Source organism: Lynx rufus, unplaced genomic scaffold, assembly GCF_022079265.1.
Source record: "Lynx rufus isolate CCGP_SWC_20201006 ecotype Redwood Valley unplaced genomic scaffold, mLynRuf1.p SCAF_4, whole genome shotgun sequence".
Lineage (NCBI taxonomy): Eukaryota > Metazoa > Chordata > Mammalia > Carnivora > Felidae > Lynx > Lynx rufus.
Genome location: NW_025814856.1, coordinates 7800685 through 7814890, shown reverse-complemented (window position 1 = coordinate 7814890; position 14206 = coordinate 7800685). Strand labels below are relative to the sequence as shown.

The 14206-nt window shown below is 56.0% G+C and overlaps 1 protein-coding gene across 2 annotated transcripts; it reads left to right on the top strand.

Moving 5' to 3' along the window:
• The first annotated feature begins 553 nt into the window (after positions 1-553).
• Positions 554-12510, top strand: RGL3 (ral guanine nucleotide dissociation stimulator like 3). Of its 2 annotated transcripts, none has more exons than XM_047097398.1 (19): positions 554-586; positions 1053-1166; positions 1811-2034; positions 2163-2216; positions 2334-2548; positions 5950-6092; positions 6179-6394; positions 7099-7202; positions 7324-7408; positions 8553-8609; positions 8718-8804; positions 9008-9040; positions 9121-9242; positions 9939-10034; positions 10136-10204; positions 10293-10389; positions 11043-11195; positions 11282-11396; positions 12392-12510. In XM_047097398.1, the coding sequence occupies exons 1-19, from the start codon at positions 554-556 to the stop codon at positions 12508-12510; spliced, it is 2136 nt and encodes a 711-aa protein (XP_046953354.1). The 2 variants fall into 2 exon arrangements, with proteins under 2 accessions (XP_046953354.1, XP_046953353.1); XM_047097397.1 differs by having other exon boundaries at positions 10275-10389.
• The last annotated feature ends 1696 nt before the right edge of the window (positions 12511-14206 follow it).

The following is a 14206-nucleotide window of genomic DNA, read 5'->3' as shown; positions in this document are numbered from 1 at the left end:
TCTCCTTGACCCTGCACCGCTGCAAACTAAACCGGCCGCCCCTAAGATCCAGGGCCCGTAGACTCCACCTTCTCTGACCTGGGGAGTGAGGACTCCCATCAGCTGGGGACACAGATTGAGCACCCCCACCAACAGGAAAATAGGAGATACCTCCACACCTGGAGAGGACCAGGTGTGGTCCACTTTGAGGACAGGGTACTCTCCTCCTGGGGCCGCAGACAGCCCCCCCCCTCCCCCCCCGCTTAGCTGTACACACTGGCTCACCCACACCTGGAGACACAGAAAAGAACCCTTCCCTGGGAGAGAGAGGTGTCCTTTCACCTGAGCACAGATTGATATACCCCTATAGGGAAAGCCTGGACCTCTCTTCCCTGGGCCTGGGCTGGCGCTGGGGTCCAGCTGGGGGCATCCGAGAGCCGTGGGTCCTGCCCCGCCCCTGCATGGCCAGGTCGCCCCGCCCTGCCCCACGGGCCCCAACGCCCGGCCACTGCCCGCCGCCCGTCGGCCCTTCCGCCTCACTCAGCCGCGCCGTGGAGCGGGACGGGCACTGGCCATGGATCGGACAGCGGGCAAGGACCTCGCCCTGGTAAGGGGACCAGGGGTCCCGGACGCCACATCCCTGGCGATCCCAAGGTCCCGAAGCTCCAGGTCCTCGCCTTCCGGACCCTATCTCCCCTCAAATCGGACACTTGATTCCCAACCCGGCCTCCCGGTCCTTGACCCAGTGAAGTGGCTGGTAACCTCTTAAGGATGGGGGCGTCTCCGAGCTCATCTGGGGGGGGGGAGGAGGGGACAGGGACAGACTCCGTGAGCCTGGACCCTAGGACGTCCCCGAATGCCACTCCATCCTCTCAGGACCAGGGAGGAGGGTACCCGCGGCGCCGAGGGGACTTCCCTAGCCCGGGACGCCGCCCCGAGTTTCGCAGAGTCTGACCGGGAAGGGGGAGTGGTGCCGGGAGTCCTCGCCCCGGACTTAAGTCCTCGCGGGAGAGGGGCGCCGACGTCCCGGGCCCCCTCCCCCCGCGGCGCCCTCAGCCCGCCTCCGCGTCCAGGCGCCGCTGCAGGACTGGGGCGAGGAGACCGAGGAAGGAGCGGTGTTCAGCGTGTCCTTACGTCGGCAGCTCAGTCAGCGCTCGAGCCCGAGGGAAGGGCCTGGGGGCAGCCAGGTGAGGAAGGGGCCGGAGGGCGGGGCCGGAGGCGACCAGGTGAGGGCGGGGCTGAGTGGAGGAGCCCGCAGGCAAAAAAGGTGAGGGCGAAGCCGAGGGGCGGGGCTGAGCCCCAGGGAGGGGCGGGGCCTAGAGGCAGACGTGGTCGCGGCAGAAAGGCGCCCCGGGGGGCGGCCTGGTGAATGGGGTCGAGGCGCGCGGCGGGCCGGTTGGCCGCGCGCTTCCGGAGCGGGGACCTGGGGACTAAACTGGACGGCAGGTCCGCCAGGCCTGGCCTAGGTCCGCCAGGCTTAGTGGGCGGCGCTGGAGGGAGGGGTCGTCGTTAGAGGCAGCCGGGTGAGAGCGGACCGGGGTGGAGGGCTGGGGCGGGAAAGACCAGCGAAGCGCGTCGGGAGAGCTGGGAGCCGCGCGGGGAGGGGTGGGGGCGAGCGAGTGAGGGCGCGGGGCGGGGCCCGGAGGACGACCTGGTCCCGGGCGAGTTGCGAGGGTCATTTGGGCCTGGAGCAGAATAATGAATCCAGGAGGCCGGATTCCGAGCAATGGGCGGGACCAGACGTAAGAGCGCTGCTTAGCGCCGGGCTTAATTGGAAAGGGGGTGCTCCGGGGCCACTCCTCTGTGTCCCTTTGCCGCCCTTGCCCCGCAGGCCTCCAGTCCCGCTGCGGACGCCTTCCTCCATTACCGCACCAGCAAGGTGCGGGCGCTGAGGGCCGCGAGGCTGGAGCGGCTGGTGGGGGAATTGGTGTCTGGAGACCACGAGCAGGACCCGGGCTTCGTGCCTGCCTTCCTGGCCACCCACAGGGCCTTTGTATCCACTGCCCGTGTGCTGGGCCTTCTCCTGCCACCACCGCCACCGCCCCTGCCTCCAGGGTCAGTACCAACGGGTAACCTCCGTGTTCTCACCCCCAGACTCTCCTTTGGGTGCTCGCTCCTGCATTCCTTCCCCCTAAGCTCCCCCTAGCCTCCCTCTTCTCCTGATGGGGGATTGCTTTTCCCAGGACAGAGATCAAGAAGACAGAGGCAGGAGGTCTGCCCGTCAACAAGAACTTAAGGTTGGTCTCCCATAGGTGAGGGTAGGGTGTCCTAGAGGTCCAAGGTCGATCTGAGGTGTAGGGGCCCCCAAGGTCCAGAGCTCTGGGCTGGGCTCTGAGGCCCTCCATTCTGACCAGGGCTGTGGTGTCCGTGCTGGGCTCCTGGCTGCGGGATCACCCTCAGGATTTCCGGGCTCCCCCTGCCTACTCGGACCTAGGCAGCGTCTGCACCTTTCTGGGCTGGGCGGCCCCAGCAGGGCCCGAGGCCCAGGAGGCAGAGAAGCTACTGGGAGATTTCCTGGAAGAGGACGAGCGAAAGCAGGAAGACAAGGGGCAGCCTGAGGCGTGGACAGGTGAGGAGTATGGGGCACGAGAGTGCCCTGAGCAGGACTTTTCCTCCACGACCCGTCCCCCAGGGGCCTTCTCCCCTCACAGAGCTGCTACAGATCTTGGGCAAAGTTCTTAACCCCGTCTGAGCCTTAGTTTCCCCACCTGTAAGATGGACCTTTTGTCTAACATATTAGCATCTGTCTAATCCTCAGCACAAAAAACACTCTACCGTTGGGTCAGGACGCCCTGTGTTTCTAGCTACAACTCCTCCCATTGCTACTTACCCTAGGAGCCACAGAGAGCCGAATTCAAATCCCAGTTCTGCCATCTGCTGACTGACCTTGACACTTCAGTCTCTGAGCCTCAGTTTCCTCATCTGTGAAAGGGGGGTGATAATAGTATTTGCCTGATTGACCTCTTTATTCATTCAATACATGCGTAGCTACTGGCTCTGGGAAATAACAGTGGACAGAGCTCCCAGTTCCCTAGGGAGGACAACAGTAAACAAGGATATAAGTAAACAGCGAGGGCTTGGCAAATAGTATTATCTTCATTATTGTTGTTATCATGGATTCTCGCTTATTGGAATCTACCACCTGTAACGAAAATACATAAAAAGTCATAGTGCGATTGCTATTTTCTTGTAGAAGAGGCATCAACAAGCTATCTGGTCCTTTACCGAGTTTGCCCACCCGTGTTGTAGAGAGCTTTGCGGGGGAGGGAAAAATATCTACCTACTTCATTCAGGTCTCCGTTCACTTCCTCAGACCTGCTTTCTCTGATCGTCTCCCAGCAAATATATCCCCCTACTCTGCGTCCTCGCCAGCCTTATTTTTCTGCAGAGCACTCATTGGCCTTGTCGCAGACTCTGTCCCCAGGGGCAGGAACAACCAAGATTTGTTGACTGAATAATTGCATCCTGCTTATAAAGTATCATCTTTCACCCATCTGTGTTCGAACTGATCCCTATCACAAAAGCATCTAAATCCCTAACCCCCATCTTTTAATCCTCAGATTAAAGCGGCCACATTCCTCTCTGCTTTACAAAGTAGCAGCTATTTTTTTCTCTCCCTGGTGACAAAGTCTCGGTTATTTATGTATATTTTATCCCTCCGTCTTCCCTCTTGGTTTTTTTAAGTGTCTTTCTTCCTCTGCCTGCAGGATTTCGCCAGCTGATTTCAAGGCATTAGAGCTAAATGGTCCAATGGGGTAGCTACTAGCCGCATGGGGTTATAGACACCGAACTTAAAATAAAAATGTCAGCGATTTGGTCACACTGGCCACATTTCTAGTGCTATAACCATAGTAGACAGCGCAGGTAGCAAAATGTCTCCACCACTGCAGACAATTCTATTGAATTGAAGTCCTTGAGTTCTTGAAGTCAGAGGAGAAATGAACATTTATTGGACACCTACTGTGGGCCCTGCTCTGGGACACACTGCATTTTAACATCTTTCTGGGGGGCATTACTTTTTAGTATGAAAAATTTCCGACACACAGGAAAGTAGAGAGAATGATATAAAGAGCCCTCAGACACTCCTTGCTCATTTTTAACAATTAAGAATTTGACACAAAAATGTCTTTTCAGGATAACTTGAAAACAGATCCCATGCTGATGTCACTTCACTCGTAAATACTTAGGTATGCACCTTAACTGCCAAGGACTTTTTAAAAAATATTTATTTATTTTTGAAAAAGACAGAGACAGAGTGTGAGCAGGGGAGGGGCAGAGAGAGAGGGAGGCACAGGATCTGGAGGAGGCTCCAGGGTCTGAGCTGTCAGCACAGAGCCCGGCTCGAACTCACAGACTATGAGATCATGACCTGAGCCGAAGTCGGAGGCTTAACTGACTGAGCCACCCAGGCACCCCAGGGCACTTGGTCTTTCATTTCTTAGGTCTCTTTTATTCTATCACATTCTCCCTTTGCCTTTTGTTTATGTCATTGGGCGGGGAGGCGGGGGGGATGAGTCATTTGTCCTGAGGAAGGTCTCACATTCTCCACTTACCTGTTCGCTGTCTCATGGTGACATGTAGCATGTTCTTCTATCCCCATATTTGCTGTAAGACCTACAGATTTGATTAATTGAGGTGCAATTTTTTTTCCAATGACAACTTTTTAAAACTATGATTTTGCAACACCATCTGTCCTAATTTGAAATTAAAGACAGCTAATTAAATGCACTTACAAAGGTAAGTAAAAAATAATACTATGGTGCTGTAACTCTAATATGAAGGAGAAATAAAGTGAAAGCAGTTCATACAATAATAAATTATGTTTGTTGCTGTGTTAGCCCTTAGGCATGTCTTACTAGGGGACGTGATGACGTTGTCCAGAGCCTTTGACTCTCATAGCGTCATGGTGAATGTGACAGTCACAAACACCAACTAATGCACCACACAGGTGCAGTAGCATAAACACTGGGGACATTGCTTTCCAGAATGGCGAACACTCGTAATTTCCAAACAAAAAGGATCCAGACTTTGACAGTTCTTGCAGTCCTGGAGCCAAACTAATGGGTGGTCATGAGCAAGCGAGTTGGGTTGTAGGTGCAGATTATTGTAAACAGGTTTTCCAAAGACGCAAATGTCCTGAAGTGGCATTTGGAGGTGGAGTGGCACAAATTCACTGAGCCTGTCAGCTCCCTGGTGGCAGATTTCAATTTCCAAAATGTCCCCTAGGGGGCGCCACCACCGAATCCCACTATGGAAAAAATCTCTTTTTTTTTTTTTTTAATTAAATAGAATCCACGCCCAACGTGGACTTGAACTCACGACCCTGATATCAAGAGTCTCATGCTGTACTGGCTGAGCCAGCCAGGCGCCCCAAAAATCTTTCCTATTGATTATTTTATGGCAGTCTAGTATGTATGATCCTGTTTGATTTTTTAAAAATCCAGATAAAGAAATCAAGGCACAAGGGAGGTTAAAGTTCACATAGCAAGCCTGGTGGACAAATTTGGATTTGGACTTGGGACTGCCAATAGCCTTCCCTTCCCTACAAAATTATACCACCTCTCGCCACAATAGGGTAGACAGATCTTATTTTCATATAGGTTCAAAAACAAAACAAAACAAAACCCACAAACCTCTCTTTTCTACTGTAACCTGTAAGCACCTGGCTTCAAATCCCTGCCCTGCCATTCCCTGAAGGTGCGACTTAGGGCAAATTTTTCCTGCCTCAGTTTCCCCATCTGTGGAAGGTAGATAATAATACCTCCCTCACTGGGTTACTGTGCTAAATCGCCTAGTGTGGACTACCACCCAAGGCACTAAATGAACGTTTCTGTTGCTCTGACACCCTTAAAAATCCTCAGGGAGGTTTCCATTTTGCAGATAAGTAAAGTGAGACTCAGAGACACTAAGGCACTCGTCCAAGGTCTCAAAGCCAGTCCTGGATTCGAACCCCTTCTTATACTCCCTCAGTACCTCCTGGAGCTACCCAGACCCCACGCCCAGACTCCCCAGAAGGCTGCTGGGAAGAGGAGGAAGCAGTGGCGCGGGAAGGCCCTGAGCTCCTAGACTTCAGTGTAGACGAAGTGGCCGAGCAGCTGACCCTGATGGATGTGGTGAGGCCCGGGTGGGACGCGGTAATGGGGCGGGTTCGCGGAGCACAGATCCTACCCACCCACCCCCACCGCCTCCCTTCGCCCAGGAGCTCTTTTCTCGGGTGCGGCCCTGCGAGTGCCTGGGCTCCGTGTGGTCACAGCGAGACCGTCCAGGGGCCGCAGGCACTGCCCCCACTGTGCGCGCCACTGTGACCCAGTTCAACATGGTGATCGGTTGCGTGCTGGGCTCCGTGCTCGGAGCGCAGGGCCTGGCGGCCCCACAGAGGGCGCAGCGGCTGGAGAAGTGGATCCGCATCGCCCAGGTGCTTGTTGGGGGGTGGGGGGCGGGGGTGGGGCATGGGGTGGGGAACAGGCCTGGTGAGAGGCCGGGGACTGGAGGCGGAAGGCCCAAGACAGGGCTCTGGCAACGAGGGGAGGGTTGGGGTTGCGAGGTACCTAAGGGAAAGCCTGGAAGGGGTCCAGGGCTAGGGTCCAGGACTGCGGAGGGACACTGTGGGTTTAGGGATAAGAAGATGGGGTGGGAGAAGGTAATGGGGAGGCCGTGGATTGGAGGAAGGACCGAAGCCCGGAGAAGCGGGCGGAGGTCCCTACAGGGACTGGGTAGGGTAGGGGCGGGGCAAGAGCCTCAAGGCTGAAGAAGAGAAACAAATTGGGGGCCCACTAGAGTGGGAGGGGGGGAAGAGGGGGGAAAGAGGGTAAACGGTTGATACCCACGCGGGGTGAGACATAGCTTCGGGGAGGAGAGCTCTGGGTCCTGGGGAGATACTGTGGGTACCTCTAGGGCTCGGGGAGAAGCGAGGAACGGGGACAGGTGCCAGGTAAGGAGTGGAGGGGCAGGTGGGGGAGAGCGGAGGATCCCGAGGGAGGAGGCTGACTCTTGGTAGCCTGTCAGATGGGGGGCGAGTTGTAGGAGTCTGGCCTGGGGTCAGAAGTCTCGGATCAAAGGTGGATCATAGCTGGGGGTCAGGCTTGGGGTGTGACCAGCGCCCCCGCCCCACCCGTCCAGCGCTGCCGCGAACTGCGGAACTTCTCCTCCCTGCGCGCCATACTGTCAGCCCTGCAGTCTAACCCCATCTACCGCCTCAAGCGGAGCTGGGGCGCCGTTAGCCGGTGAGGACGGGAGAAGGAGGGAAGGAGGGTTGGTGACGCTGGGGCGGGCCCTCCTCCTCCCCAGCGTCGCTCTGACCTTCCCAGGCGCTGATCCGTGACCCCTCTCTTGCCCCCGCCCCAGGGAACGGTTATCCACTTTCAGAAAACTCTCGCAGATTTTCTCCGATGAGAACAACCACCTCAGCAGTAGAGAGATTCTTTCCCAGGTAAAGATGGGTGTGGACCCCGAGGATCCCCGGCCCCAAAAAAGGGACCTGGGGCCGGGCAGGGCATGGCTTGTCATTGTCATAACATTCGGTGTCCTTCCAACACACCTCAGCAATGACCTTCCCCCCGTGTTAGCGGACAGCCCCAGGGCTTTACTGCCTCGGCCGCCCTCCTTACAGCTCACACGCAGTGACTGCCTTGTTTATTCATTCAACAAATACCAGAAGTTACATGGAGAAGGTCGCTTGGGGCCAGAGTCCTAGCAAAGAGTAAAAAAATAAAATTGTGTTGGACTTGACTTTGAGAAGCAAAACTAAAACTTACGTGCCCGCAAGGCAGACGAGGTGTAGGCCAGATTTAGATTTTAACTGCAGCTGGGTGCTGGTTCTTAGGGTGAATCCAGACTAGATGGAATGTGAAGCCTGTTCCTTCGGCCCAGAACATTCTTCACATTCACCTTCCTCGGGTCTCGCTTCGCTTGCTGCCTTATCGCCCTTATCTCTGCCTGGTACATGTGCAGCTTGGTTATTGCTGCCTCTCCCTGGCTAATGTCTGCTCTGCGAAGCCAGGATTTTCTGGTCTCTTTGGCTCACCGCTCCCTCCCTAGCACTCAGAACAGAGCCTGGCCCAGAGTAGCTGCTCAATAAATATCTGTGAGTGAATGCATGTCTCGAATAAGGATAAGAGGTCAAGGAGCAGGGAGCTCTGAATTCAGCGCCTACCGTGTGGCGGGCACTGTGCCAGGAGACTCCTACCATGAGCCAGACAGACGAGGTTCCTGCCCTGGGGGGGGGGGGGGGATATCAGGCCTTATATAGGGAGACACACAACGCAATAATAACGGCCTAGCGATGATGTAATGAATTACCAGATAGAGCGATGCTGTGAAGACAAGGCTCAGGGTATGGATAGCAGGCCTGTGCCATTCAGGCCGGGACAAGCCTTCTCGCCCGGGTTGAGGCCAGCCCTGGAGGAGGCTGCTAATCGGCTCGCTTCCCTTGTTCGGTTTTCCCTGGGTTTGGTTTTTACAACTGGCTGGTGGCCGCTGAAGGCAAACAGGTGTAGGTGGTGGGTCTTGAGGCATGTTTCCTGAGAAAAGGGTCAGAGAGACCCCAGGACTGCTCAGTTCTTCCCTTCCCCCAGGAGGAGGCCACCGAGGGCCCCCAAGAGGAGGACCCCCTCCCAGGAAGCCCGCCCCCAGTGAGTGAGGTGGTTTGGGATGGGGGGACGAGCAGAACCTTCACGGAATGGGGTGCTACGTGATGGGGTCAGTGATGGCTGAGAGTGACTGGAGTTCTGGGGCCACAGAAACTGCCCCCAGGCCCTGTCCCTTACCTTGGCACCTTTCTCACGGACCTGGTTATGCTGGACACAGCCCTGCCGGACATGCTGGAGGTCTGACCCCTGACCCTTGACTCCTGACCCCAGCACCACTTCCCCTCAGCACAGTGGGCCTCCTGACATCCTCCCCTTGACCCTGCCCGCACTCCCTACCCCAGCCCCCTTAGCGCAGTGGGGCTCCTGACATCCCCAGCCCCTGACCTTGACCCTCAGTCCTCGATTCTGGAGGCTCCAGTTCAGACAAAGTTTGCCCCCAGGGGGATCTCATCAACTTTGAGAAGAGGAGGAAGGTGAGTGGCACTGGGTGGGCATGGGGGGGACGGGGTGGGGGCAGGGCCAGGGCAGGTTCTCAGAGGCCCCGCCCCCTCAGGAGTGGGAGATCCTGGCCCACATCCAGCAGCTGCAGAAGCGCTGTCGGAACTACTGCCTGAGTCCCCGCCCACCCATCCTGGTGGCCCTGCGTGCCCAGCGCCAGCTCAGCGAGGAGCAGAGGTGACTCAGTGCAGCCACCATCCCCCCGCGATGGCACACACGTATCGCTCCACCTCCTTAGACACCCTCCTGAGCCCCGACCCCCAACCTATGACCTTGCATTTTCCCCAGTCCACCGAGGGTCCCAGTTCACCTCAGATTTTGACCCCATCTGACTCTCTGACTTCAGCCTTTAATGGACAGCTGGCCATTCCAGTCACCTGTCCCATCCGTTTGCCTCCCCACCTTCTGACCCTATCTGACCTATGACCCCATTTGTAACCCCAGTCTGGATCTCTGAGCCCAGTCATTGGCCCCCGGTTCTGAATAACTGACTCCAACTTTGATGTGCATCTGACCATCCAACTCACCTCTCCCAACCGTTTCTTTTCATTCTGTTGAATCCATTGCCCCAGTCATTGACCCCAATGATCACTTGACCTGGAACTCTATCTTTGACCCAATTTTACTCCTCAATCCCACGCAGCCAATCCCCACGTGACCTGCCAACCAAGCCGTCCCTTCTCATAACTAATAAGACCCCGGTGGCCTAATAGCCCGCCATTTACTACCCTGACACTGACACTTGGTGCCCAACTCCTGCCGCACCCCCCATGCCCCCAAAATGCGGCTCTTCACTGATTCTAGCCAAGCTTTCAGCTCATTCCCTGCTGCTTCCTGGCCCCACCCCACCCCATGTGCACCTTGACTCCTCAGCTACCATGTCTCCCGTGTCATTGAGCCGCCAGCTGCCTCCTGCCCCAGCTCCCCACGCATCCGACGGCGCCTCAGCCTCACCAAGCGCCTCAGTGCGTGAGTCTCGGGGTGTGCGTGGGGGCAGGGGTGGGCAGAGACGGGAGAGCGCTCCTGGGCCCGAGACTGATCTCCTCCTCATCCCTCGTCTCTATCTTTAGAAAGCTGTCCCGAGAGAAGGGCTCATCCCCTGGTGGGAGTCCTGGGGACCCCTCGTCCCCCACCTCCAGGTGAGTATGCCAGTTAGTGAAAGGAGTGGAGATGGCAGGGTCAGAGGTCAGGGCAGCCGCTCGACCTCAGGCTCTGTATCTCCCTCAGTCTTTCCCCAGGGTCCCCGCCATCTAGTCCTAGAACCAGAGACCCTCCTCCTGGCAGTCCCCCGGCCTCTCCAGGGCCCCAGAGCCCCACCACCAAGGTACCGAGACTGCCTGTGTGCGTGTGGGACTGTGGGCATCCAGGGCCGTGTGTGTGTGTGTGTGTGTGTGTGTGTGTGTGTGTGTATGTGTGTGTGTGTGCGCACGCGCGTGTGTGGTTTCATGACCAGGCGTGTACATAAGAGGCTGTACACGTGCTTGGCTGAGCACCCTGGGTGTCTGTCCAGGAGACCCCGTGCATCTCCATGGCCCTGTTTGAGGGATTATCCCTCAGTCTGGCTTGTGCTCGGACCTGGACCCATGAGTCAGCTTGCCCACAGGGCACTTTTGGGTGTGATCACACCTTTGCAAGGATATGTGTGTCCCCAGGAATGCGCATACCTAGAGTGGAAACATGGGCATAAATATCCCCAGTATCCACGGGACCGTGAACGGGGCTGTTGATGGACTTGTGGATGTACAACAATCATAAGCGTATGTGTGTATTTGCTGCTGTCCGTGTACATAGGATTTCTCATGTGTCTATTGGCCATGTGTAAGTTTGTCTTTGTAACAGGGCACGAAGGTCTGTATGTGATGGGATGGGGTAGATGTGGGCTCGTGAGTGCACCCTGATTGCCCGTCCCCAGGCTCCAGTTGTGTAGCGGGATGTATAAGGCTCCCACCACTCAGCCCCCACCCCCACTGCCTACAGCTGCCCCTGAGCCCGGACCTGGCAGGCCCCCGGCCCTTGGCTTTGCCTCTGAGCGGCTCTCACATCTCCTTACCGGGGCAGCAGGGATCAGAGGCTCGAGTCATCCGCGTCAGCATTGACAATGACCACGGGAACCTGTATCGGAGCATCTTGGTGAGGGGTTGGGCCGGGAACCTGCCGGGGCAGCCCTGCCCTTGGAACTTGGCGGTCACACCTCACCACCCACCTTCTCTTCCCAGCTCACCAGTCAGGACAAGGCCCCCAGCGTGGTGCAGCGAGCCCTGCAAAAGCACAATGTGGCCGAGCCCTGGGCCCGTGACTACCAACTTTTCCAAGTCCTTCCGGGGGACAGGGGTGAGTAGGGACTGCTTGGAGGCTGGACTGGGGATTAGTTAGGAGGACAGCAGGTTGACGAGGGTCAAGACTGGCCTTAACAGGGCCATGAGGTGGTTCCAGTTGGACACAGAGTAAGGGTAAGATAAAGCAGGGTGGGGGTAAGAGGCAGTAAAATATCCGTGCCTTGATTTTGTGGGGTCATGAGGTTGCCCTGGCTGTGTGAGAGAAAGGGGGACATGACAGGTGTCTTGTTGGGATCTGTGGGGAAATGAAATTGTCCAGGGTCACATGGGAGAGGGAGGAAAGGAGGTTGCCTTGGCTTAAATTTGTAGGATCATGAGGTTGTTCAGGCTCAGCCTGGCGGGGTGGGGGTCTAAAGAGGGGTCTGGGCTTGAGTTTGTGAAGAAATGGGTTTGTCCCAGCTCAGCATGGGGACCCTGAAGTCTCTGAATGTGGCACGCCACGTGGTATTGAAATTCAGGGTAGGGGGAACATGATGATGCCCAATCCAGACACAGATCGAAGGTTCCCCAGTTCTCAAGAAGGAGAGGACACGACATGAGTTTGGGGGGACGTTAAGAAGGCATATAGGAAATTGTTCAACTATCAAGTGCGAGGGCCACAGACTACACAGGCTGGATGTAGGAAGTCAGAAGGTGTCCAAGTTCATGGTGAGGGCGGCGGGAACTTGGCTGGGAGTTGGCCGGGTGAAAAGGAAGTTGTTTGGGATGGGTGACCCGAGTTTGTCCAGCCTTCCGGCACAGGCTGCGTGGACTCCAGAGAGAAATAGTGGGCGGTTGTCCAGGTCCGTGGCGGACGTGGTGGGAGAGACTTGAGGTTGTGCAGGCTTTGAGCGGGAAGTTGTCCAGGTTCCCCACGAGAGGACGGCTCAGCACTGGCCGAAGGGACCCAAGGTGGTCGTGCCAGAGTAAATGGCAGAAGGTTACTTCGGTCTTCCGTGGTGGGATACGAGGTGGTGCAGGCCTTTTACCATCATGTCCACCCCTGGCCAGAGCTGCCGATTCCTGACAACGCCAATGTCTTCTATGCAATGAGTCCAGCCGCCCCTAGAGACTTTGTGCTGCGGCGGAAGGACGGGGCCCGGCACACAGCTACCATCTCCTCGACCTGAGGGGGCCCTCTTCTCCCTCTAGGGGCCTGGTCCCTGCCACCATGGATGTGGGAGAGGCCTCCTCTCCCAGAAAAGTCCCATTGCCCCATAGAGCCATTGTGCTCTGTACCGTGTGACCCCCACCCCCCACCCCCAACTTCATCGAATGCCATCTCTCTGACACTCCCGGTACTTGATCTTTATTCCAAAGCCATCAGCCCATGAGTGGCCGGATGAAGAGTTTCATCCCATAAACATAGAAGGCAGGTGGGGCACGGATGGGGGCAGGGGGGTCAGACCCTTCCCCAGAGAAATCTGACAACCGGGGGGGGGGGGGGACGGAAGTGGATGAAAACAGTGCCCAAGGTTATGAAACAGGAGATGGGTCTTGTCTGTTCTGTGCCTCGTGTTCTCTCTTGATCAAGATCAAAATTAAAAAACAAAAACTGAAAAAAAACCCAACGGCCTCATGAAAGGGTCTGGGCGAGACATGATCGGATGCCGGAGGGGGAGGGGCTGTCACACACGCAGGGGGCGGGACTCCCCAACATTTGGAAGGGCGATACGCTGCTTTTCCGCCATGGGTGTGGGAGACTGAAGAAGTCAAATTCCACTGGCATCTGAGACAAACGACATCATCACCCTTAAGTCAATAGGGTGTGAGGATGAGAGGGGTACCCTGTCTCTCTGTGCTGGGGTAGGAAGAAGAAACAGAGCAGGTAGAGATAAAGGGACCCATAAGGCCACCTGCAACACAGTCCTAACAACAGAAACAACTACATTCATTTTTTTGTAAGTTTATTTATTTAGAGAGTGTGTGGTGGTGACGGGGAGAGAGAGAATCCCAAGCTGGCTCTGCGCTGAGTGCGATGCGGGGCTCGGAACCTGACTCGGGGCTTAAACTCACGAACTGCAGGATCATGTCCCGGAGCCGAAGTTGGACGCTTAACCGACGGAACCACCCAGGCGCCCGCCACAACCGCATTCTTAGCAATAGTGTGTTCACGTAGGAACTTCTACTCCATGCTGTACATCAACTAGGGGCTTTATATATCTCACTGTTAATCAGGGTTCTTTGTGCTTCGAGTGTTCAGAAACCCAATTCAAACAGACATGCAAAACGGGAAACGAATGGCTCGTGTATTCGAAAAGTTCAGTTGAGTCCAGCGTCAGTCACCGTTGGATCCAGGGATTCCAAACATATCAGGATTTTGTTGTGGTCTTTGGGCTCTGATTTGCTGAGGAGACTGTACCCTCCCCTCCCCCCCGCCAAATCTAGCCACCATCTGTGGGAATAGAGCAACCACTGATTTTTAGCTGGCCACCCAGAGTAGAAAACACATTTCCAGTCTCCCTTGCAGCAAAGTGCGGTCATGTGACTAAGTCTTGACCAATGGGATGTGAGCAAATTTTAGTCCGGGTTTAAGGCCTGTGTCCTCCCCTTCCCTCTTTTCTAACTCCCTGCCCCCCCGCGCTGGTTAGAATGAAGCAGTGGAGTGGATCATCTTGGATTGAGGGGGGTTCATGTTCTTTGAATAACTGAGCAACAAACTTGAAGGTGCCTGGCCCTCTGAGACCAGGGTGCAGCCATATTGTATTGCCGCTACTTGGATTGTTCCATAGAGAGAAATAGATGTATATCTTACTTAAGCCACTATTATTTGGGTCTGTTACAGTAGCCAAAATAGCATCTAATTAATATAGCCCCACTGCAAGG

Coding starts and splice junctions, on each gene's coding strand:
- RGL3 (XM_047097397.1), top strand. CDS start 554: ATGGATCGGACAGCGGGCAAGGACCTCGCCCTG. Junction 2,217..2,333: donor CCCGTCAACAAGAACTTAAG/GTTGGTCTCCCA, acceptor CATTCTGACCAG/GGCTGTGGTGTCCGTGCTGG. Junction 8,805..9,007: donor CCCTGCCGGACATGCTGGAG/GTCTGACCCCTG, acceptor GTTTGCCCCCAG/GGGGATCTCATCAACTTTGA.